This window comes from Serinus canaria, chromosome 5, assembly GCF_022539315.1.
Source record: "Serinus canaria isolate serCan28SL12 chromosome 5, serCan2020, whole genome shotgun sequence".
NCBI classification, from domain to species: domain Eukaryota; kingdom Metazoa; phylum Chordata; class Aves; order Passeriformes; family Fringillidae; genus Serinus; species Serinus canaria.
The window spans coordinates 18,993,883-19,018,665 of NC_066319.1; the positions used below are offsets into that span (position 1 = coordinate 18,993,883).

At 43.3% G+C, this 24,783-nt stretch overlaps 1 protein-coding gene across 2 annotated transcripts in view; it reads right to left on the bottom strand.

The window, feature by feature from the left end:
• PAMR1 (peptidase domain containing associated with muscle regeneration 1) overlaps positions 1–24,783 on the bottom strand; it is a 55,418-nt gene that overhangs the window by 24,553 nt on the left and 6,082 nt on the right. For both annotated transcript variants that reach the window (XM_009102158.4, XM_009102157.4), the window contains exons 2-6: positions 21,864–22,040; positions 20,988–21,116; positions 15,106–15,220; positions 9,622–9,839; positions 4,476–4,583 (exon numbers count right to left, since the gene is read on the bottom strand). In XM_009102158.4, coding sequence (XP_009100406.2) covers positions 4,476–4,583; positions 9,622–9,839; positions 15,106–15,220; positions 20,988–21,116; positions 21,864–22,040 — 747 coding nt within the window. The remainder of the gene's footprint in view (positions 1–4,475; positions 4,584–9,621; positions 9,840–15,105; positions 15,221–20,987; positions 21,117–21,863; positions 22,041–24,783) is intronic.

The following is a 24,783-nucleotide window of genomic DNA, read 5'->3' on the forward strand; positions in this document are numbered from 1 at the left end:
GTGTGAGCTGTAAATGACAAAGTGATTATACACTGATATAATGTAATTATACACTTAAACGGTGAATATGGCACTCCTTGAAATCCATTACTGAGAATCTTTCTGACAAAATTAAGACAAACCCTCCTAGCATGCTATTAGGAAATTCTGCATTACATATCCAAGGTTAGGTAAGAAAACTAGGTTCAATGCCCAGAACCTGTCCTCAGTGCCTCATCCTCAGCTCTGCTGGGTTTCAAACTCTGTCTAGTTTATGCCAAGCACTGACAGCTGGGCTCCTTTCTCCCACAGCAGAACAGGGGGTGAGGTGTGGTTGGTGGGATGTTAATGCTTCCCCCCTATTTTAGATATAAGGAGGCTCTGATAGGATGAGCACATCCCTAAGAACCAGCCCAAGTCACAGATGTATAGGGCCAAAAGGATGGAAATGGATTATATCAGCTGTGGGGAAAGGCCTGAAAGCTATATTCAGAGGCCTGTTGGCACACAGTAAGGCCAGCCCTAGCAACATCAAAGGCTACAGCAAGGAGTTAGTTTATACAGTTTTGTCAGTTGGATTAGACTCTTCATTAGGATGCAGAACAAACCTCTCCTACTTGGCAGACTGGAGTAAGAAACAGAATAAAAATGGAAATCAGATCTCAGCCCTGAATTCCCCATTCAGTGAAGCTCTTCTTATTTGCGTAGGAACTCCAGTTTGCCTGGCTTTGTTTGAAATAGAGGTAACAGGAAATTTCTGGGCAGGATGAGGTCAAGGTCTCTTGCTTTGGGGCCAGCAAGCCCTGGGAGGACTCTTGAGTCAGAACAGCCCGTTCTGTGAGGAGGACAAGCAGAGGGCAAGAGCATTTGCTATGGGGTACCCAATACTGTCTCTACAGCTGCATCCTCAGCAGGCAAACTCAACAGGGAAACTTTGGAAAAGACCCTTCTTAGTTTGAGTTGAACAAGAAGTTGTCACCCTGCACAGAGTCATGGACATTCTGACACTAGAGTGGATGGTTTTCAGCAGGCAGGTTGTGCACTAGTCAGCTTCTTACTTTTCCCCTGCATCTTTTGATGAAGTGGCTGGTTTGTCTCAGTGTATTTGTATGCTAGGAGAACAAGATTATCTGATTTTGTGGGTTCCTAATGCCTCTGACAGCATTAGAATATACAAAGGTTAAAGAGAAAAGCCCGAGTTTGCTCTCAGTCATGTCAGCACGGCTAAGGGGTCACTGGGAGGGGTATGTAGTTATACTGCAAATTCACTTTAAGGTCAGAAAGAAGCTCAAGTATTTAAAACAGGAGTTATTTTTCTCTACCTACTGTCTCATGATAACAAAGCATGTTTATCTTTAAGAAGGTATCTTTTTCTATCCTTAGCATTTGTCTTTATTGTGTTTTGGGTCAGAAGATAGAAAGTTAGCATTTGTTTTACAATTTCATATACATTTTTTTAAGTCTCAGGAGTGAAATCAGACATAATTATATAAAATATTTCTTGCCCTGAAACAGACTGACTGAAAAATATTAGCAGCTGTCAGAAAGATAAATGCCTACATTTCACTCCATGCTGTTAAATCACTATATTAGCCCTTCAAATTGTAAACAAAATGTTAATTTCTTGGCTGCCATAGTAGAAGATAAAAGGCCCTGCTAGTTGTAAGTAATCTGTACCTTGCATTATTTTATTAATATTGCAAATTGTAAGTGACAGGGCAATTAGTGTTAAATATGACCCCAGGAAAGCAGCTTGACCAATGTTGATCATCCTGCTAAATAGATGGAATTTAATTTAATGGAGGAAACAATAGGTTCCCTGTGGTTTATCTCATTAAGGTGATTTCCATAATTCCAATAGTGATTCCCACATCTGTAAAATTAAACTTGGTAACAGACAAAAAGATAGAGCTGCATTGGGATGGTATGGGACAAAAATAATTTCTGATTTTGTCATTAAATACTCATTGCTAAATTTGTTTAATTTGGCCTTAATTCATTCCTGAGATAATCCCACTCTCTTCATCTGAGCTATGTCCCTTGGATTTCTTTAAAACCCTCATATCTCTCTATGTACCTTCTGTTGCACCACCTCAGAGATTCTACATGCACTTAACATTAAGGGGCTCTAATTTTCTTCTTTCTTATACCCACTTTTTATCCATTAACTTTAATGGGATTGCACCTGATTTCAAGAAAACCAGACAGAAAAAAAGTCAGTCTTATAGTGCCCATAGTCATATTCCAAACTCCAAAAGTAACTATTTCATGACAGATTTTTGCAGAAATAAATTTATTTCTCTTGTCTCTACCTCAAAAGACAGCACTTTTGCTGAAAGACATAACAGAAAGAAAGATTCTGAGGAAGACACAATCTCTCTTTAACATTTAAACTAAAAGGCTGTTCAGGAAACTACAACTAGCTTTTAAAGAATTATAGCCATAGATATTTTTTCCAAGTTGTTCCTTTTGTTCTTAAAAAACCAAATTAAACTTTAATTTTCTGGCTTTTCTCCCCATACATTGGAAAATACTTAGGATGCATTTTGGCAAAGCTGAAGGAAATATCTTAGGAAAAAACATTACTTGAAGCCAGAGAGAAAAAAGATTTGCCATGATGTTTTCTAACTGTGAGGTTTGCTACTCACAAAGAAGGCAGTGATATAGGTGCTGGAAAACAATATTATGCCTAGCATGAGCAAAAGACAAGCATACAGCCACAGACATCATAATGTAACAGAATTTTATCCACCAAAGTTGTTCTTTCAAAAATCAAACTACAAGATTCTCATCAAGTTAAAAATCTTACTGCATATATGTTTAAGTGTCTCCTCTCTTTCATCCTGTTAGTACCTGTACCTTTCATTGCTTACAGTGACAGAAATCCCATCCTATCTCCCCTGTTGTTTGCTCTGTGTGTTTGCACGGGTGAAGCTTCTACACTGGAATTACAAAAGAAAGTCAGTAAAAGAATATGATCTTCATTCTTTGCCTTGACTGTACTGTAGAGCCTGCCAAAACTAGGGCTGAGGTTTGCTGGAAATGTAATTATTTGAAATTTTGCTTGGTTCTGAATCAGACAGGAATCTTTCCTTTTTTTTTTTCCCCCTCACTCCATTCTTAAGGAGCAGAACTAATCTTGCTGAGCAGTTGCAAAGAGCTCAGGAGTTTGCAGTCCCTAAATGACCTGCTAAACAACTACTCACAGGAAAGAGGCTGTTAGCAGAAGAGCCAGACACTCTTAGTCCTGAGGTCAGGAACTTCCACGTTTAGCAACCTCTTCCCTACAGAAAACATACCAGGAATTTGTGCAATCTGTTCAGAAACAAATTTTTTTCAGGTTTATGGAAAATATGAAATGACCTCTCCTCATGTCTGAGCTACTTCTGGATGTGTAGAAATTGAAAGGTCTTTTACCTCAAAATGATTCATCAAAGGAGTTAAATCATAGTGGCATTCATCATGCCACTATGATTTAACTCCCCTCATGAAATAAAAGAAATTCCAGGAGATAAATCCACTCCTAACAATGGCATACGTGGGGAAAATATTTTGAAGTGAAGTTTGGTGTATATTGGTTGCTTTGAGATAGAACTGAAAACTCTGCTTCCCATTCATGCACTTATCTGTCCCTACCCTGTTTTCATTTCTCTATTGATACAATTTGTGTGCCTTACGGTCAGAGGAATGCCACAGCAGGATAGAGCAAGCCACGCTTTCTGGGCTAAATACAATCCCAAGTGTATTTCAACACTATCAGTGAAATCGTCCAGGATCAGCCCAGTGATTTTAGGTATTGCAGAATGCTCCTTTCAGCTAGTATGGATGATACAGCTTTTATCATGGTATATATTGCAAAATTCTTACTACCCCGTGCTCTTTTGAGCTCTGTTAGAGGAAGATTTTCTCATGCATGAAGGAGTAAATCACTGGAACAGACAATTGATTTGAATCCAGTAATTTTACAATTCACCTGGACAAAACCAGGTGTAAGACTGTAGGTACAGATATGAACAGAATCTACCCTTTTCCATTTGTTTTGATCCCAAGTCTCTTTCATTCATGATGCCAAAATTCTACTTTCCAGGGGACTGTGAGGAAAGATGAATTTCCTATGACTAACTCAGTCTAGAGCATTAAGCACAGGGCTCAGCTGGGGTGTGTGTTTTCAGTAGGGAACAGCTGATGCACATAGTGGAAAGCAGCAGGCAGAGATACTTCTGTCTGATAAGGCTAATCCATTACAAAGATTTCTTGTGTGCAGTTTCCCAGCTTCAAGTCTATTTTACCTTTTTACACATTGACATAAAGCTCCAGAATGACTGAGTGGAAATCTTCATGAGCTGCAAGAAACATGTCTTAAAAAATGCCATAAGAAACTCAGTGCATTCTCTGAATCTATGACTGACCAAACCTACACACCACCAACACTCCTTACAATTAATGCATCAGTGACAGCCCTGGAGACTGCTCATGCACACAGTGCCTGTACTCACAGTTTTCACAGCGATTCCCTGTATAGCCAGCCAGACAGGCACACTTGTAGGTGCTGCTTTTGTCCAGAATGCATGTCCCATCATGAAGACATGGAGATGAAGAACAAGCTGTAAAAGAAAAGCAAGAATGCTCATGGTCTCTCATAGGATGGGGAACCTGGCCCTTACCTACTAAAGGAGGGATCTAATAGGGATAAGCAGTTCTTTTCCAGCAAACATTACTTTTACATTACATGCAGTCAAGTGATGAGAAAGATTTATGGAACAAAAATAATTTACATCATATTTAGAGCTTAGACTAAATTAAAGAAATCTAATAGCAACCTATATTTTTCCTGCCATTCAACCCAGACTTTAGGGATAAGTTCAGGGATCCATGGTTTTTGTGGTCTTTTTTTGTGTCTTGGACCTTGTTTCAGATTTTGGGAGTTACTTTGTCCCTGGGAAATTCTTGCATACAAGTGATGCACATCAAACTGTATACAGTTTGTATACACCAGCATAACTTAATATCAGAATGTGTAACTGTGCATTAAATACCAGCAAATTCCATTGTGTAATAACATGCACACACAGGTTTTTTGGTGCCTGTTCTAAGAGGAGATGAGTCAACAGAACTATTGTGGTTTAAGCCCAGCTGGCATCTAAGTACCATGCTGCCCCTCACTCCAGCACCGCTGGAGGGGAGAAGAATTGAGAAAGAAAAAGTAAACCTCATTGGCTGAGATATTTATAGTTTAATAATTGAAATAAAATAAAATATGATGATGATGATGATGATGATGATGATGATGATGATGATGATGATGATGATGATGATGATAATAATAATAATAATAATAATAATAATAGGAATAATTACATCAAAAATGGGAGAGAGAGAGAAATAATGCTGGAGAGAAAAACTATCTATCCACAACACAGTTGTTCACCATACCACTGAAGCCCAGGCCCTCCCCAGTCAGCAAACCATGCTCCCAACCAACTGCCCCCAGTTTTTATGATATTCTGTGGTATGGCATATGCCTTTGGCCACTTTAGGTCAGCTGTTCTGGCCATGCTCCCTCCCAGCTTCTTGTGCAATTCCTTACTGGCAGAGCAAGAGAAACTGAAAAGTCCTTGATTTAGAGTAAGCACTACTTTACAATCACTAAAACATTAGTGTGTTACCATACAAAATCCAAACCACAATATGGCCCCCTGAGGGTCATCACCTGTCACTGATGTCCACTGGAGCACTGAGCTGTTGACTACCACTCTCTAGATCTGACCATCCAATCAACTGCTCATCCACTGAATAGTTCACCCATCAAATCCATCTCTCTCCAATTTAGCCAGAAGGATGTTGTGGCCATGTCCCAAGGGCTTATGAAAGTCCACAGACACAACATCTGTAGCCCTTCCCTTGTGCACTGGTGTAGTACCTCGACTGTAGAAAGCCACTAGATTGGTCAGGCAGGACTTGCTCTTGGTGAAGCTGTTCTGGCTGTACTGAATCATCTCCCTGTTCTCCATGTGCCTTAGCACAGCTTTTGGGAGAACCTGTTCCATGAACTTCCCAGGCACAGAGGAGAGGCTGTCAGGTCAGCAGTTTCTGTGGTCCTCCTTTCTATCCGTTTTTTTAAAATGGGTGCATTTTTATCTCTTTTCCAGTCACCAGGGACTTCACCTAACTGCCACAACTTTTCAAATATCATGAAAAGCGACTTGGCAACTACATCAGCCAATTCAGGACTCCGGGGTGTATGTCATCAGGTCACAGAAACTCATGTATGTTGAGGTTCCTCAGGAACAACACTGATCATCTCTTATGGTGGGAAGGACTTTGCTGCCCCAGTCCTTGCCTTGCAGCCCCTGTGCTCGAGGAGTGTGGAAGAGAGGTTGCCAGCAATGACTGAGTCAAAAGAGACAGGCTCTGGCCCTCCCTGCAGCCAGAGCTGCGTGGCTCCATGTTTATGTGGCAGCCCTACCAGGTCATCACCTCCTTCCTGGTGCATGCAGAGGACATAGCTCCTGCTGAGGGGACACCATAGCTGCGCTCCCTCCCAGGGGGTGCTGCTCCCTGGGCTCTGCTCTGCAGCTGCAGTAGGACCTTGCCCTCCTTGAGCTCTCAAGATGCCATGAACTGCTGCACACCCTGGCTGCACCCTGGGCTGCTCTGAAAGGCAGGAAGGTACAGAGGGTGCTTGTTCTGGCAATGTGCAGATCTCCTCAGCGCCTCCCACAAGCTGCTCAGGTGTCTCCCAACTCAGGAAAAGCCCCCGTGTGCCAGGATCTGTCACTGCCACCATATGGACCAACCTCAGAGCAGCTTCTCTCAGAGAAGTTTCTTATTATCCAGATGGCATGAGGTAAGAAATACATAGATGCCACATATAGATTTCTCTGGAGGCTTCATGTGGTGATGTAAGAGCAATTTATACATGGCCAGGCACTGAATATCTTTCATGTTTCATTGAAGATTAAGGCCTGAATAAGGACAGTAATTCATTTGTTAAAAGAAAATATATATGTGGCAATTGTACTGTATACAACTAATGTAAAATATCACTGAGAAAGGGAAGGAGAAGTAGAAGACTCCTTACAGACTGTTATTTTTGTAGTCACTGGTTAAAGCTAGTGAACTTTTATCTTTGTCTTTGTCCCAGCTTTGTCTCCTGATTCTGGAAAAGTAAGCAAGTGAATAAGGGTAAGTTTCAGATACTCTCCTTGAAAATGCCTGATATGAAAAACCACTAAATATTTTTTTCTGTTTTAAGGAGTCTTGATTTCCTGGCTTAAGTCAAAACAACGAGGGACAATACTACAAATGTTTAAAGCCACTATTTTATGTCCACTAGCTTGGGTGTACAGAAAGGAAAGCGTTATTGAAAGTCAGTAACTGGCTTTCATCTAACTGGATCCAGCATATGTCTAATCCTTAAGAGACTCTGATAGCTCCCCATCTGGCCTCTCATGCTTCTCATCTGAATTCTGTTGAGTGACTTCTAGTCACTCATGCCAATTACTGGTTCCTATTTCACACTTGGCATGGGATGGGACCTAGCACCTGCTTCCAGACTAGGCAGCACAGCAGGTTGTGTGGTTTCATCCTTTAATAACTATACACACAGTGACCTTTCCTAAAGGAGATACAGGCTTTGCAGCCAGTTCATTTTGTATTAATCAAGACCTTTCTGGAATTTGAACCAGTGATCTCTGTGCAGCCAGTGCCCCTGCTTCAGCAAACTATTACTGGATTCTAAGCCAGTACTGAGCTCAGAGGAAGAGGAGGCAGAAAAAAAAAAAAAGAAGGAATTCACTTTTGACTTTGTGTACTCCTTTCCACTACACCACTAAGGTGCTGGGGGACACCAGATCACCTTCATGTCCTAGTCCACATCCTGTAAGCAGCTCTGTTGCTGCTGCTGCTGCTCTCACCTGCAGCATAGGGAATTGCTTTAGTAAGTAAGCCCCATGAAATCTGTTCTGGAGACCTTGGCTCTTCCACAGTGCTGTGCACAGAAGGAAATTTCAGGGCAAATGCTTCAGTTTTCAATGTGCTGCCAGAGCTTTCGATCCTGTGCTGCCCCCACTTTCAATTCTATGCTGCCCCATGCACACTCTATTCTTCCCTTAAATGGTCCTGCTGGCCAGGTTAGTGCTTCACATAAAAAGACACTGGGAGTGTTTGAAAAGCCTTTCACTGCACTACACATTAGACCAGAACAGCCTCATAATAAAGTGCACAAACAGAGCTCCTCACAAACTCTGAGAAGCCCTTTACAATGTGCTCTGTGTGGATTACCACACTTGCAGCCTCACAGCCTCAGAATAATTACCACTCAAAATGGGGCGGAAATAAAGTGCTAAACAATATTCAAATACCGAGTGTTCCCTGCTGGGCAGAGAAAACAGAACCAATTCAGCTTGCACCATATGGAAAATGTTAGTTCCCTGAGTGTAGGCAGCCCTTATGCAACATAGCCCACGCCACACTCATTTGTTCTCTATCACCTCTCCTGCTGTAAGCCCAGGCAAATTATCAATAGCTAACGGCTCCTGCTAACAGGTACTAAAGGTGACATTTGAAGAACAGGGCAGGCTGAGAAATGGCATAGGAGCTACATCCAGAAATATGAACATTTCAGATTGCTAGATACACCTCTGATCATTGTTAAGAGCTAGGTTGGTGTATTTATATAAGGGTTATATAAACTAACTAAATTTCCTGAGCCAGATATACCCTGGATGACCTCATGAAATGTGGGTCACCAGGGTGTACAGAAGGCAAGTTATGGTGAGTCATAGATCCTGCAGGGTTTATCTATGGCAAAACAGCACAGTCTGATTAGTCTTCTGTGCCAGGAGTTCTGTAGATAGATTTGACCAAAATTCCTTACATAGCTAAACAAGGAAGATCCAGGATGAGCGTGGAGGCTGCTGCAAATCCAATGGCAAAATGACAAGCCAGCAACACTTTCAGTGCTATTTTGAAACTATGGAAAGCAAGGTAGGGGACTGAAGCACTGAGTAGTAATGAAACCAGTAATTCTGGAGCCCCACTTCTGTCATTCATTACACTGAGATCATCACAGAATGGGAAACACCTCTTCATTTTTTTTTCTTAAAGAAAATAATTCATTCTATATACACAGTTGGGGATTTTTTGTTTGTTTTGGTCTTGGTTGGTTGGGGTTTTATTTAATTCCTAATGGTACATGAGCCAACACAAGAGTTCTGTCAGTGCATTTTCACTGAACTATCTATGAGACTTTGCACCAGATTTTTGCTGCTTGAGACAATGACTCTCCCCCTGCATACAGCATTAAGCATTTCTGCCACTGCAGATACACATGCCCCTTCCTCTACTTCCTCTGCGCTCTTAATTCTTCAATTCAAACAGAAAAGTCACACAAAACAGCAGCTTTTCTCTGCTGGCTGATGTGCTTGTTCTCCACACAAGTAGAAGGAATTCGGTCTTTTTTAGAAGAGCCTCACATTCACATGCCATCTGACAGCTTTTGAATCTTCCCCACACTGACTTTATGTAAGTTGCTGTTGGCAACACAGCATGAAAGTTTTTAATGAAGCAAAACAGGCAAAGAGATTAGTGAAATTGAATTAATGAGAATGAGTGGCATGTTCCACATTTAGATTAGGTTACCTGTAATTTCTTCAAAGACAGCATGAAATCCATCAAAGTTCTTGGATCCATCAGACTGGAAGAGGACATGGAGTGAAGACCCAGTGCTTCGGATGGGAGGTGGCCTCTCATTTCCACAGAATTTCTTTATTATTCGACTGTCCAAATTGTCCCCATCACGAATCTCCACATAGTCATACTGGCACATATAATCAAATTCCAGGCTCAGCATGGAAAATCTTGAGGAACAAGGACAAACAGTCAGACTGCTTACCTGTGTACCCTGAATACTATTTATTTGGGCATTTAGGTATTTAGGGCCTACCTTCCGCAGTCAATCAACAAGTCCTTAACTACACAAAGACACTCATCTCAATTTTTGCATCATGACACTTAGAAGCTGGCTCAACTCAATACAAGTATCAGAACATAGAAATTGAAGTCATACAGTCTATATATGTGTATCAGGTCTCTAACCATAATACAATGTCAGAACTTCCATCCAGGTTCAGGCACTGCAGGGGGCATATTTCTACTGTCATTGTTTGTTAAAAATTGTTCTGTTTGGCCTAAATAAAGTTCTAGTACTGAAAGTTACTGTATAAAATAACAAGGTTCAAAAGCTGTTTACATTGTGATGTTCAGAAGTCAGCAATTAGGGATAGAAGAAAAGCTTGGGGATGTAACAGAGGCAGAAACAGCCACAGAAACAGAATCAAAATACTACAGCACGTTTTGCATTACAAAGCAAAATGGTAGTAAATCCCCAATGTGTGGCACTTGCCCGTCTTTTGAGAGCAGAAATAAGGCACAGGAATTAGTGCAGAAGGGAAATACTTAAAGCCTTTTCCCACAATGTCTGTCCTTTCCTAGCTTCGATCCAGCCACTGTGCAAGGCTTTTGTTCATTAACAGCCATGCTATAGGCTGCCATTGGAATTCAGGTGGGCACAGAGCCAAAGCACCCCACCAGAATATGAACGAGAAACAGAAGGAGCAACACCAAGCGCCTCTGGAGAATGTGCAATGGTCAGGGGGCTGGGCTCAGCCTTGGTACAGCTGGAAAAGGAGAAGAAATGGGCCTGGGAGAGGCCGTGCTACTAACTGTTCAGCAGGATATTTTATACATGAAACTCATTAGGTACTCGATCTTCCTGAAGACTCCTAACACTGCAGATGTGTATTTAGGATTAGGCTGTATCTCCCTATTCCAGTGTGGGCCTAGTGATTTGCAAAGTCTGCATTATCACACCAGAGAGGTGAGACAAATTTTGGATCTGCTCCTGGACCTCACAGTCTGAAGGGAAGAGAATTCTGAAGCCAGTTTCATACTTCAGACTCAAGTGCCCATGTTAAGGAGGCCTCCATGTTCCTCCACCTTCCCTTGACAACTCTTGATCTGACTTAAGAGGCCTCTTCATTCAGTCACCTTTGTTCAGGCCATATCGCTGATTTTTGAACATCAAGAGTACACTACCTACAGAGAAATGACTGAGCAGTTGTAGGAAGCTGCACCAATAGAGCAGAGCCCCTCATTTCTTTAAATCATCTGATGGAATGTAGAAGAAAAAACAAAACATCTGCTTTAAATATGCATTAGAGAGAGATAATTCAACTTTGCTTTGCCTAAAATGCATGAGTTGAATTCTAGTTCTGTCAGGTCTGTAAGAGACATACTCACACGAATCAGGTTATACACTACATTTTCAAAATGTAGTGTATAACCTTTCTTTCACTGGTGAAACATACCCAAGGGATCTACCCTTATGGAAGCTGCAGAGCAATAAAAATTAACCCATTCATCTTTGTCACACTTATCAGGCTCCAGTTTATCCTGATACAACCCTAAAAATACTTTCTGGTTTTCTGAACTGGTACATTTCTGATTAAAATTAAGTATGTGTGCAAGTACAGAAGGAAAATTTCTGGAATGTCCACCATGTACTGGGAGCAGTATTATTTATAGATGTAAAGATAAACTGTGTCTTGAGGTGTGTTCATGAACAAAGAATGTCAAGACATAAGCACAGAGAATGAAAGAACCATACACAGAATATTGGTTTTAATTGTTTGCTTTCTTTGTTTTAAAAAATGATGAAAACAGAGTAGAAAATGTGAAAAGCGTAGGGGTTCTAACTTGCATTTTATTTAACTTGGCAAAGAAGCAGATACACTGTACTGACGACATGGGATCCTGTGATTAAGACTCAGAACTGGCAGGTCAGGAAACCTGCCAAAGCTTTTAAAAACCTCTTGGCTACAGCCCAGCAGACAGGACCCTTTACAGACCATGAGGACTATTGCTGTTTAACACACAGTTCAACAGGCCTCAGTTTCCTCACCAGTGAAAGCATAATTATAACATAATTCTCTTGGATGTTATAAAATTCAGCATGCTAATTTTGTGCTACAGGTCATCAGATACAAAATGGAATGAAAAGTATTGTCTTGATTTCATCAGTGGCTGCAGTGGCTTACATTGGCCAACCCCTCTGAAGAAAGCTTCTAGCCAAAGGACATATTTAAAACTGTCTCTGCTGAGGCACTAAAGGAAAGTTGTGAGCTACTTCCACTGTGATATGACATCCTTGACATGACTCAGGCTGAGGGAGCCTATACATCACAACCCAAAAAAAACCACCAAGGCTGGCAAAAGAAGCAGAGAAAACAAACTACCACCACCACATGAACACTATTTATCAAAACAGCTCTGCTGAGCCAACCCCTGAAGGACTGCATGGCACAGCTTAAAGCAAGGGAAGATTTATCTGTGCTCCTGGGAGTTTTACTCTTCCTGCCCTATGTAAGCAAAGACAACCATTCTGTTCACTTTTTATTTTACGCCGTCCCCATCCCTGCCCTTGCAAGCCAGGGTGGCAGCAAACAGGATTTGTGCACAGAGAGAATGAAAAAAGGAGTTCTTTTGTTGGCAGTTGTGCTGATTCAGCACAATGTTGGCTGTGCATTACAACTCTAAGCAGTTACCACCCACAGAGGGGATCAGCATGTTTATATGAAAACACGGTGAAGGAAACATGGATGGCAGACCCAGGAGGCAGGCTCTATTGGTTAGCTTAGGTGAACCTGCCCTTCTGTGTAGGAGTAACCTAAAGGTGACGTTTTAGATTAAATGTACATGTTTTCCACAATATCCAACTGCTGAAATACCTCAATGGACAGTTCTGAGGTGGGGAACCTTGAAGATGTCAACTGACTCAGAACACACTACAGGGTTACCTTCTGGGTGGACCTCCTGTTTCATCTTTGCCAAGAAGGTTTCCTCTATGCCTCCTGCAGGACTTGCAGGGTGGCAAGGTTAAGTGTGGACATTCAGGAGGGCTCCTGATCTTTCAGTGGGAGCACTCTGTCATCTGCTGAGATTTCTAGGCATTCAGACATTAGGGTCATCATCAGGGTAGGCAAAGGGCTTTAGGATTCTCCAGTGTTGGCCAGCTCAGATAAATTAGCTGCTGACAACAGAAGTTTGGTAGTCCAGGCTTCCCTCTTGGAGACCTTCAAGTTGAAATGTAACATTATTTCACATCAAAGTGATACCTAGTATGTTTATTTGATTGCAGGAAGGATGGACATAGGGAGGAAGAGAAAGGCACTCTCGTGTTAAAGTCTTCCATCTTCTGTAACAGCAAAGTTGAGCAGTGAACTGTGAACCATACAGTGAACTGTATGGATCTCAAGTGACTCATCTTCCTAGTCTGCATGTGAGTGGCTCTCAGGGTCTAGAGTGGAAGTCTGATTTCTCCAAAGAGTTAGTACATCTGTTAACTACAGCACTCCGCATTCTACTGCTTTGAAAACAGATTAGAGTCTCCTTCGTGCAGCCACAGCAAGTTCTGCTCTTCAATATAGTGTTCTTTGTTAAAATAACCTCTGGTTCCTTTCTTGCATCTCGTGCCTGATGCCATCTGGCTGTTAACCAGATTGCACCCAGAGACAGGTGCAATCAGTAGTTATGTGCATGCACAGGATCCATTTCCACTCACACATCATCCCCACAACAGCAAAGACAGGGTGACACCTGTAGCTCTTGAAGCACATTTTAACCCTCCCAATTGACAAAGCCCTTTTCAGAAATGTAGAAAAATATCACCTCCCTAAGCTTGGGCTGTGCAAATCATACACCTCACCAACAATATCTCTTAAAAAGAAGGCAGATACAATCCATGCTGACTGACACTGATGCAAAGTTGTGTCATGTGAACAGAAAACTCTTCCTCACGGCATTCTTCTTGTGTCTTCTACACAATGCTTTCTAGGCAATAACAGCTCATAACTACACAATAGGCTTGCATTTGCAGGTCTGAAAAAAGTGCATTAGTGTGGGAAAACCACAAGCTCTTCTTTTAAACTATGTGCTGTGCTTCCTCCATTAAGTGTCTCTTCAAACATATTTAAACTGTTTATGTATCTAGCACAGCTTTTTTGCCTGGGCTCCAAAATCAGTGAAATATTGATGTGAAGGGTTAAGCTGTTCATTTTATTATATTAGCGAGTGTGTTTGGAATACCATCCCCTGCCATACTTCCTGTGCTCCATGTGTGAGCACCATGCTGTGCACATTTGGAAACATTACTAATTACCCCAACAAGAGGCTCTCCTGCACTAGGCAGGAACTGTGAGCTTGAGTCATTAGGGGTTGGTTAACAGGTTCAAGCATACACAGCTCAGAAGAGCGATGACTGGACAATAGGACACCATCTTAGGCTGTGTGACAGGAAGTTTAGGCTAGACATTAGGAAAAAAATAATCACTGAAAGAGTGATGGGGCATTGGAGTGGGCTGCTCAGGGAGGTGGTGGAGTCACCATCCCTAAAGGTGTTTAAAAAAAGACTGGATGTGGCACTGAGTGTCATGATTTAGCTGATAAAGTAGTGTTAGGTCACAGGCTGGACTTGATCTTCTCAAAGGTCTTCTCCAACCTAGTTAATTCTGTGATTCTGTGACTTGCAGGAGAACCAATCACATCCTCCAAGCATAGGAATGATGAGAGGAATAGCTGAGGCTGATAGACAACAGGGTTGGTGAAAAGAGAGGAAAAAGAAATGGAGAGGGAAAATGAAGGCTAAATGCAAGGTAGGACTCATGCACAACTCTCTCCTTGCATGAGACATTATATTAAAACATTCTTATATCTTTTCTTCAAAGAATGCCTTAGTTCACACTGGTACAGCTCAGTTCAGAAAATATTGGGTGCTTTGCTGTCAAAGTCTTGAAACCACCTCTAAAGAGACACATTGTGCCCAATGCCTGAGAAACTCTCCTCAGCATCCATCTGTCCTTAATGGGAATTGAAAGAACAGCACTGATTTGTCCAGAGGCTGTCTATCACAAGCCAGACCAGGAGAAAGAGCTGTGGAAAAATGCAAAGTGGTTGCTATACCTTCACTGCCCCAGGGCTCACAGCTGCTGACCCTCTTTGACTCTTGGTTACCCACACACCCCAATGCCCACCTGAAATCAGAGCTGGCTAAAAGGCAGTAGGACCCACCTTAACTCAATGTTAAATCCAGCTTGAACATGGATAGTCCATTCACATCGTGCATTCAGTGGGTAACCCTCCAGCAAAATCTGACCTCTGGAAGCCCGAAGTACCTGCCCACACCCTGGGGAGAAAAAAGAAGAAAAAAATTTGTGTGAAGGACCTTCAAGAGACATTTGAAGAAAATATACATAGAAATAACACTAGAAAGAGACGACGGGATGGCTTAGGAAGATACACTCTTTCTTACAAGGCAGTGAATAAAATACTGGGACAGCCCCACAGTGGTTGTAAAAAGTTATGACTATACTGGAGTATTGTCTACTAAGAGTACCCCCAGGAAAATTGTAGTTGATTGCATTGTCCCTGGTTTGCAATGCAACTTCATGAAACCATTTCTTGCAGATTTTGCCTCTCTGTTAATTAGCCCACCTACACACCTGGCTGATGCTCCAGCTCAGAACAGTTTTAATGGAGCCCATGCTGACATTTGCAACCACTGAAACTGAGGAAGTTGCTGGGAAAGTGACAAAACGACAATGAACACCTGAATTAGCTCAAGCAAAAGAATGAGACAAAAAATCTGTAGCACCCAGCCTCATGGTTGCTAGTCCCTCATACAGAGACTAGGAGGAAAAAGAGCTGATATATTTGTAGAGGACAAGTTTGTTCTCAGGGTTCACTACATCATCCTTGCATGTTAATGCCACCATGCCAATGAAGATATATAAGCATCACAGCTCCTCTATCATCAACGTGACACTGATGACTCAGTGTGACACATATAGAATATACAGCCCTTATCTCTTCTTTCAGGTTCATTCTTGTCCTCCCTCTAGTCTTGTTCCACTCTGCCTGTGCTTCTCTCAGTTTTTCACCATACTATGGAACGTATTTCAGCACCAACAGGATAAGATGAAGTGCTCCAGTCATTTGTGCCCAATCTAAGAAAACCATCAGAGGACAATGAGCTGGACAAACAGCAGACAAGGTCACACCAGGGGAGCAATATCTTTTCATGACAATCCTGCAGCTGTCCCTAGGCATATGTCCAGGGATAGTTGTCCTAATTCCTCATCTTGAATGCTGAACATTTTTAGCCCAGAGAGTTCTCTCACCTTCAGTAACCTCTCCCTTTTCCCCAGCTATAAAATATGGCTAATTATATTTTCCTCTGTGGAAGATGCAAAGTTGTTTAGTGATTTTCCTGTGATCTGCACATGCACATCCTAGCAAAATGCACAGTTAAGTCACTATGTATCAGACAGAGCTAATTTTTCAGTTCCTACTTTCCTGACTACATCTTTCTTGTACATGTCTTGCACATGACTACCTCCCCTGGTAAGCCTTCTGTTGCTTTGCTGGAGCATGAGACTGTATCTGTAATCCAAAAATTGCAATTCCGTCTAACAGTGTCACCTAATCAGGAGAGCCTACGCACCACAGATGAGGATAAGCAAAAAGTTGAATGACCCAAAAGACCTCCACAGCAATTCTCTCACTTCTTTTTACCTCTTCAGTCTGACAGAAAGCTCTGCTGCTTCCATCTGTTTCCCTAGAGAAACCCTAAGCTTTTAAGCAGTAACCCAGGATGAATGTTTCCTACTGAAACAGAGGGTTTTAACACTCGCCTCCGGGCCCTTCCTTCCCGAGGGAGAAAGAGTGACAGTGACCTGATTTGGTGAAGTACTGAGCATCTGTGGTTCCCATTGATCATAGTGTCTGGAAATCAATCCTGCTGCATCTGGTCTATGGGGAAACATGAAGACTCCAGGTCAATTCCTCCTCTTTCTTCTTAAGAAAGTGTTGCTCAAATGAAATACCCTTTGTTCATTTACCCTCGGTTACCCTTAATTAAGCAGGACCCAAGGAAACAGAAATCCTGCTCAGAAGAGTTCCTCAAAAGTGTTTCATCCTCTTCTGCAGCTCACTCAGTTCCCTCTGTAAAAGGCGAGGATTAATGAGTGTGCCCAGCAACCACATTAGGATTCATCGAGTACAGCAGGATCTGCTGTGGTGAAAATGATAATGCTCCTTCCCACAGCAAGAAACAGGCCCTTGTGCTGCCATTGGCTCCTGCCTCAAAAACAACCTGAGACAAAGCTGCTAGAAATCTTCAGAGGGTTTGACAGGGGGCTTGGATCACCTCAAAGAAAGTTTCCCTTTCGTCCTGAAGGGCTTTTGAGTTTTCAATGCCTTAAACAAAGGAAAGCCAAAGAACTGGTGCAAAGAGATACTTGTATGCACGGCATACTAAATACACTTCTCTGTTTGCCATGGTACAGCCTGAACTCTCTGAACACTGGCGTTGAGGAAGTAGGTTTGGCCAGCAAAGCAGGTGGTCCAGAGACTAAAGAGGAGCCATTCAGTGACCCTCTCCAAAAGAACGTTCTCAGGTTTGCTCCCACCCTTTTCTGCACGAAGCACCTTTGCAATCACATCAAATCTGTGTTCTTTAATCTCCAGCGCTTCTAGCAGAAGTTAGACTGACTCCCGAGACCAACAGTTCAATCATATGTTGATCAAAAGGAGTCTTTTCTCTTCCTATTCTAAATCTGCAGGAGACCTGGAAAGCCCTCAAAAATAATTTACATCATAAACACAAATGCTGGCAAATTCTGCCTCATTTACAAAAAAATAAACCTCTTTGGCAGAGCATCAACATCCTTGTTCCGTTCCTGTTCCTGAAAAAAAGGCAGCTTTCAGGGCCACAGTAAGATTTCCTCCAAGGCTTGTTACTAACAGAGAATAAAAAAATTCAGGAGACCTCTGAGTTGTAGCCCACAGAGACGTGTGTGTTGATGGAGGGAGAGATCCTGAGATGACCTTTGGTAAGAACTCATTATCTTCTGTTTGAGTGCTGCATCTCAGATGTGACACTCCTTCAACGGTCAAGATGACTGAACAGAGAAAGACAGTAGAAAGGTTTCTGCTCTTCAGAAACAGGCTGATATGGGAAGGCAGCTGTCACATGTCACAACTTGTTGCTTCCTGTTCGTTGTTGATCACCAATATGCGAAACAGTAATGTTCAGAAAGTTTGAAAAACTACAAATTCTCTTGTCTGGCACAAGGTCCACATATAGACAGCAGAGCTGAGAACAGCTGTTAGAAAACACCACCTTCTCCCCTGCTTTGATGGAGCATGTGCCTTGAAGTGACATTACAACTTGGGGCTGGCAAAAACTGTTACAGTTCAGGGTACAGAGGACAGGGTTCTGCAGGGTTGGTTTTCTTCTGGTTTTAGGGCCTGATGTGCCTCTTGGGCATGATTATTCAATCCAAGAGCAGTCCCATTAGGAAATATCCTAGCACCCAATTAAATCTAGTCAGCGTGGTTATTTCCTAATAGCACTTCTTTGGCCTATCCTTTTTATCTTTTTACCAAATGATCTGGTATCCTTTGGTGGGTTTTCAGCCATACCCATGCTTCCAGCGATGCCAGCAGATACCATAAACCTGACAGACCCATGGTACTTCTTCCTTGCCATGGCCCTCTGTCATCGTTACTTTTGCCGGCAGCTCCCACAAATCTCGGGGCCCACCCCTGTGCTGGCGAATGCACTCAGTCCCTGGAGCGCTGCCGGGGGCTAGGCCTCACTGTTGTCCCGGAGGTACCCAGACCGTGCCCCGCAGCTCCCCCCGCCGCCTACAGTATCAACAGGCACTGATCCTGTCCGCAGATCCTCCGCACCCCCGCGCTCCCCGCCTGGCGCCCATCCCGCGGCATCACCGGGGCCTCACGGCGCGGCCTCCCGCGGGCCCCCGGCCGCCCCCTACCGCCTGTGCGGCGCCGCTGCCGGCGGGGCCCGCCGCGACCGGGCCTGCGGTGCCCGCCGGGCCGGGCGTGCCGTGCCCGCGGCGCTGCCTCAGCACGGCCCGGCAGCGCAGGGATGCGACCGGGGCGGCGCTGGCCCTCCCGGCCGGCCTGGCCCGGGAGCCGCGACACGGCGGCAGAGCCCGCCGGCCCCGCGAGAGGGAGACAGAGCCCGGCGCTCCCGGCAGGAGCTGCTGCCCGCCCGGGCACGCCGTGCCCCGGCAGCGCTGGTGTTGGCAGTGTAGGACGAAGCAGGCAGATTTTGTACAGCCCGCTATTACCGTGCTGGCGCTTCTTTGTAATTCTGGGATTTCTTGGCCCTCTGCCGCTGGCCAGGCGCCCAGGGCTGGCTGCAAAGTTTCATCTGTGATGCCGTATGCAGGTACCAAAGAGAGATGGCTCCTCCTGTGCTCTCCCAGCTGTGGTGCGCTAGCACATCCACGGCTCCAGCAGCCTGTGCCCGCTGGCATTCCGAGGCTACCTGCTGGCCACCCTCCAGACCCAAAGCTACATCGCTGGGAGGCGCAGTCCGGCACCCATCGTGGTTATGGGCTGCTTTGCAGACATGCAGTTTTCTCCATACCTGAGCCTGCCATCAAGGCCAAAATTGAGATGGCCACAAAAGGGGAGCTCAGGATGTGCTGGCGTCACAACTATCCTCTGTGTCCCCACTTTAAGAGTGGAGGAGACAACAGCACTGTCTGACTTTCCTACCCCACCTCTCAAGTACCACAGACCTATGTGAGAGAGAACACAGCGTCAGTGTCACACTGCTTCCCTTAAAAAGAGCAAGTAGTAAGAAAAACGTTATAAGACAAAGCTGTCCAAAATTTCAGTACAGCAAAAATATCCAAAGAGATCTCTCTGTGAAGGTGTGTTTGCTTCAATACAAGTGGGAAGAATAAACTGAAATATACTGTAGACAACCAATATATTCAGGCAAATGGAGGAAAAAATAGATGAGTTAATGACTCTTTCTTGGCTCTTCTTTTAAAGAAAATTCCAGAGAAGCTCTAGCATGCACCTAGAGAGAATGGGACTATAAAGTGTTCTCAGAAATCACACCATAAACAGCAGGGGACTCAGTTGATCAACTTCCAAAGCCTCAAGGTTGAGATAGCTCTGTTGCTGAAACATGTTGATTCCCCACATTCTGCTATTTGAAGCAATGATTTTATTTTATATACTTTCACCTCCTGAATGGTCATGGGCAGTGTTGTGAAAGCAAGTTAAATGTTTCTTTAAAATCAATGACTAAGAGGACACAAGTCTAAGGTATATAGCACAATGGACAGAACAGAGTAGGGAAAGCAGACTGATTTTATCACTTCCAGTGGAAGGTGAACAAAGAGACAGTCAATAAAAAATGAAAGTGAGCTTCGCCTTCACTGGTGGGAAATTGGTGAAGGAAATACCAGTCTTAAAAATTATACAGTTAGCTGATGGAATTTATTATTGAAAGACAGAATTGGGATTAACATCTTAGCAAAACTAAAAAGCTTTTGTACACTGTCAGGTACAAAACCTTTAGATGTTGCTACCAGGGCCTGAAACAACTCGTTGTTGTGACATAATCAGAAGTTGCAAGACAGTGTTTTCTAGAGGTACCTTGAAGTGTTGAAGATGTGTGGCAGAGGAAGGAAGCACTGGGATATCCTTGGGGCTGACAGGGCTTGGAGGAGGACAGAGGGTAAGCTCTTTGATAAAGCTGTTGCCCTTGTAAATGTTTATGCTTATGCTCAGGGGCTATGATGATGTGTGTCCAAGAAATGCAGATTACAGGAGATTTCTGGACTCACGATAGTTAAAGTTTTAAAATAAACCAAACCCAGACATTTAGTAGGGTTCTAACTCAACATGACATGAGTCCCAGTCCAGTTCCTCTCAGATAGGCACTAGGAGAGAAGCTTTTCCCCCGTCTGTAGATCTGCTTAGTGCCTGTTGTGTTTGCCTTCTGCTTGTGCCCTTTGCAAGGGTCGCTGTACAGGAATAGCTGGAAAGGCACAGCATGGCCCTGGCTCTGTCCCACCACTCCCTGTCCCTGACATCCCTCCCTGCCCATGCAGGACACTTACTCATGCAGTCCCCTCCATACCAGCCAGCTCTGCACTCTGCACAGTAGATTCCCTTGATGTAGAAGTCGTCAAGTGTCCCTCCCCAGGAGCCATTGCGACAGGACTTGCAGTTCTCAAAGATGGTGCAGCCTAAAAAGAGAGCCACTGTGTTAGATGAAAGCCAAGGTGGATTGTCCTGTGGGAAGAGGAGCAGCCTCTCTGTCTTTTCCACAGAAAATGCCAATGACGTTAATGACTGCAGAGGTGCTGACAGCTTTCCCACTGGGAACCATACCCAACCTCCACGCCCTAGGCAGCTCAGACTGAGATTTGGAACCAAACTCCTGGTCTGACTTGTCCAAACCTCTAAATCTCATTGCTCCAACTGTAAACGCCTCTCTCAGGAGTCTGAATGTGTGTGCTGATGCCACTTGGGCCCAGCCTAAATTATTCTAATGACTTCTAAACTGGTCCTAGCTCCTTCTGCTCTCTCCTCCTATCACCTTTCACTTTTTTTTTTCTTCCTTGCTTGTGGGACTTCCAAGTTATCTCTCCTTTTTTCCTTTGGGGATGCAAATCAACAAAGAGTACCCCCAAAATACTCCTGGTGTGAAGCCAGCTATAGTGTTACCCTTTGGCAATTTCCAAGCCTGCCCAAGACATCCTGGCAACACTGCTAATAGGAAGTGTTGGGGTTTTTGGCCAGTGATGCTACCTGCTTTGGGGGAACCTTGCCAAGTGTCTTGCTGCTGTCAGCTGGCAGATGAAGTTCCTGAGGAAATGCAGGACAATCCCACGCCTCAGTGAGATGTGCTTGTTAACCACTGCCCTGCCCAGCATCTGCCATGATGCTTTGGCCAAAGATTTGGTGTGAGAACAGCATGGCCACAAACATACCTGGGTGGATTAAACAGGAGTCACACTCATTCTCCTCGTTCCTGCAGCAGGGAATGGTGTAGCCCACTCTTTCTTTCTGTCCTGGGCAGATGCACTCGATTTGGTCATATTCACAGCATTCCCGACACATGATATTCCACTCGGCTCCTGGGCAGTTTTCATTGATCACTGTGTACTCTGCAGAGAACAGAGAGGAGGACACATGGAAACAATCCATTATCTGATGAGGACCGGCAGGATCTATTGTCCATGGATGCCATGAGGCTGGCCAAGGTCTTCAGCCCCAAAAATACCCAAACTATGTGGCAACGTGCACCTGAAATGTCAGTGTGGTTTGCATGTCTAGGGAACACACAGGAATTTCACAGTGCCAGCCAGAGGAAGCAAACAGACCAGAGGGAAGGAATATATTCATTTTCTCTGCACGCCTTCCCACTTCTGCAGTGAGAAAAATTGCTTTAGAAAACCACAGAGGATGATATCACATAAGAAAGTTCCTTCAGATTACAGGACTTATTTAAAGCATCACCTATAGTATAGATTATTTAAACTATGATAGCATGTTTTGGTTGTATTTCTCCTTGTGAATTTGCTATTCTTGAAAACTAGGGGGCCCACCAGGAAAGGCCACTTTTAAAGTTGGATTTTAGTTGGTTTCACTCCCTATTTTCACCCAGAAGCACATGTTGTTACATTTGACTTCACTGCCAAAGGAAACAAGATTTTTTTGTTATTTTTAAAGGTTCATTTTGCCTGGCATTTCTAATATGGTAGCATCTTTCAATTATTTAGCATAACCTCATTTGCTATCTAAGCTATGCTGGAAGTACCCTTTAAAGAAACAACCTCAGACTGTGACTCAGGACTGCCACAATAAGTGCAGATCCTGTCTTTCCCCACCGGTGTGCTGTCTAAATTCTACAAAGAGAGATCCAAGGAGTGCACCGAGCTGTCAGCATGCCTTCTAAGCAGCTGACAGCCCTGATGACTGCTTTCATGGAGTTTGATAGTAAAAAGAGAGAGCAGACTAGAAAGATGAGACATGAAGGAAACTTAATGAGACCAGCTCTTTTTTCCCCTTCTATCCTCCTCTTTTTTCTTTCTTTTTTTTTTTTTTTTTCTTTCTTTCTTTTTTTTTTAAATTGTGGTTAGGTAACAACCTTTTCCCTTGTGTATTAAACTCTGAGTAACAGGGTTGCCTTGTCATGAAACAAGCCATATATCTCTAAGGTGAAACACTCCCATCCATGCCTGTACCTGTCTCCCTTCTCACACGACTGTTTTTTTGTTTCATTGTCACTGATAACCTAATTACTGTGCCTGCTGGAGCTCCCTACCACTGAGCCTTGCTGCTCTGTCTCACTTGACTCTCCATGACCTCACGAAGCCTGGTTGCTGGAAGCTTATCTTCTCCCCTAGTGATTTTTACTGACTCCATAAAAAAGGACCACCAAACTGTTTCTTCCTTTTTTTTTTTTTTTTTTTAATTCCCCTTTGGCTGGGAAATGAAATGCAGCCCTTTGTGCTCCTCAGAACTGAGCCTTTCCCTTGTGCCTGGTGACCACAGTGGACTCTCCCTGTGTCCTCACCGACCAGGGAGAGTCTGCTGCTGCTCTGAGTTTAGGAAAGAGGCTGCTGTTTGTGCTGAAACCTTTCCATCCCCCCTCTCTTCCCCTATAATCATTCCAAAAAGAAAAAGCTGTTCCTTCCATCCAATAAGATTCTGGGGTTTTTTATTCCAGTAGTGGAATCTTGCATTGAAATAATCTTATTGTTCAGCAGTTATAGACCCTTTTGACTGTAGATCTTGACAAAGTTCCTTTTTCCAGATGGGAAAATGAAGCACAAGGGAGGTGAAGTGACTTTGCTCAAGGTGCCAGGGAAAAACAATGGTAGAGTCAGGAATTAAACTCATGCCTTCTAATTTCCAGAATGACAGTCAATCATCCTGGCCAGGCTGGGGCTTCTTCACCTATGGCTATTATTCCCTTTTAATTAAGCCTTTTATCTATGAATTGTATCTGATTTAGATTCCAGAGAAAATTAATTACACACATCTAATTATCTCTGTGGAACTGACACTCAGTTTGATACATCTCACCATACAAGGCAGACAATAGCTGTGTCTCTGGTGTGTGGGGTGGGGGTCTCTCTCCTTCCTGAAGCAGTACTCTTTAAAGTCTGACTAATAAATAACTACCCAACACTCAGAGCTTTTGTAAAGCATCCTTCAAATTTTCATTTTTTTCCTAACTCAAGATAGAAATCTAATTTATCTCAAGCTTGCTAAAGCCTATTAATAAAGTGGATATATTATTCAAGAGAATTTTTTGACTGTAAAATGATCCAAATATTCACAGGCAAACTTACATTGGGGTAACAAAGAAATGTCTCCATCCTTGCAGGAGCTCACATCCCAACAAGGTAAGGGTGTGAGCATCACAACTTTCAAGTTAGCATCGAGAGATGGGCCAGACATCCAAAGGTCCCTTTCAACCTAAATTACTCTGTTCTTCCCTAAAATATTACATATGTATTTGCATGTAGGTAGAGAGTGTGAATGTGTGCATATGAATATTTCTTTTCATATGTCAAGCTTGTGTACACAACAGAGCCAAAAAGCAGAGGCCACACTTATTCTTGGTGGATCAAATGTGTGTGTTTGTAGAATAAGTTGACCTTGCGGTACTATTTAGTGTCAAGAAAGGAGCAGCTGATCTTGGCCCTTAAAAATTGTAGAAATATACTTTCTGCCACCTCGAAATGCTTTTTTCTCACTTCTTTTGTCTCAGCTTAGACAATGAAAATGTCTAAAAAATATCTTTTGACTTACTGACAATTTAATTTCCTTTCAGGTTCTCAGTTTCTGCAGTTTGAGTAATTTATACAGCCTTGACAAGGAAATATGTGGATTTGAGAT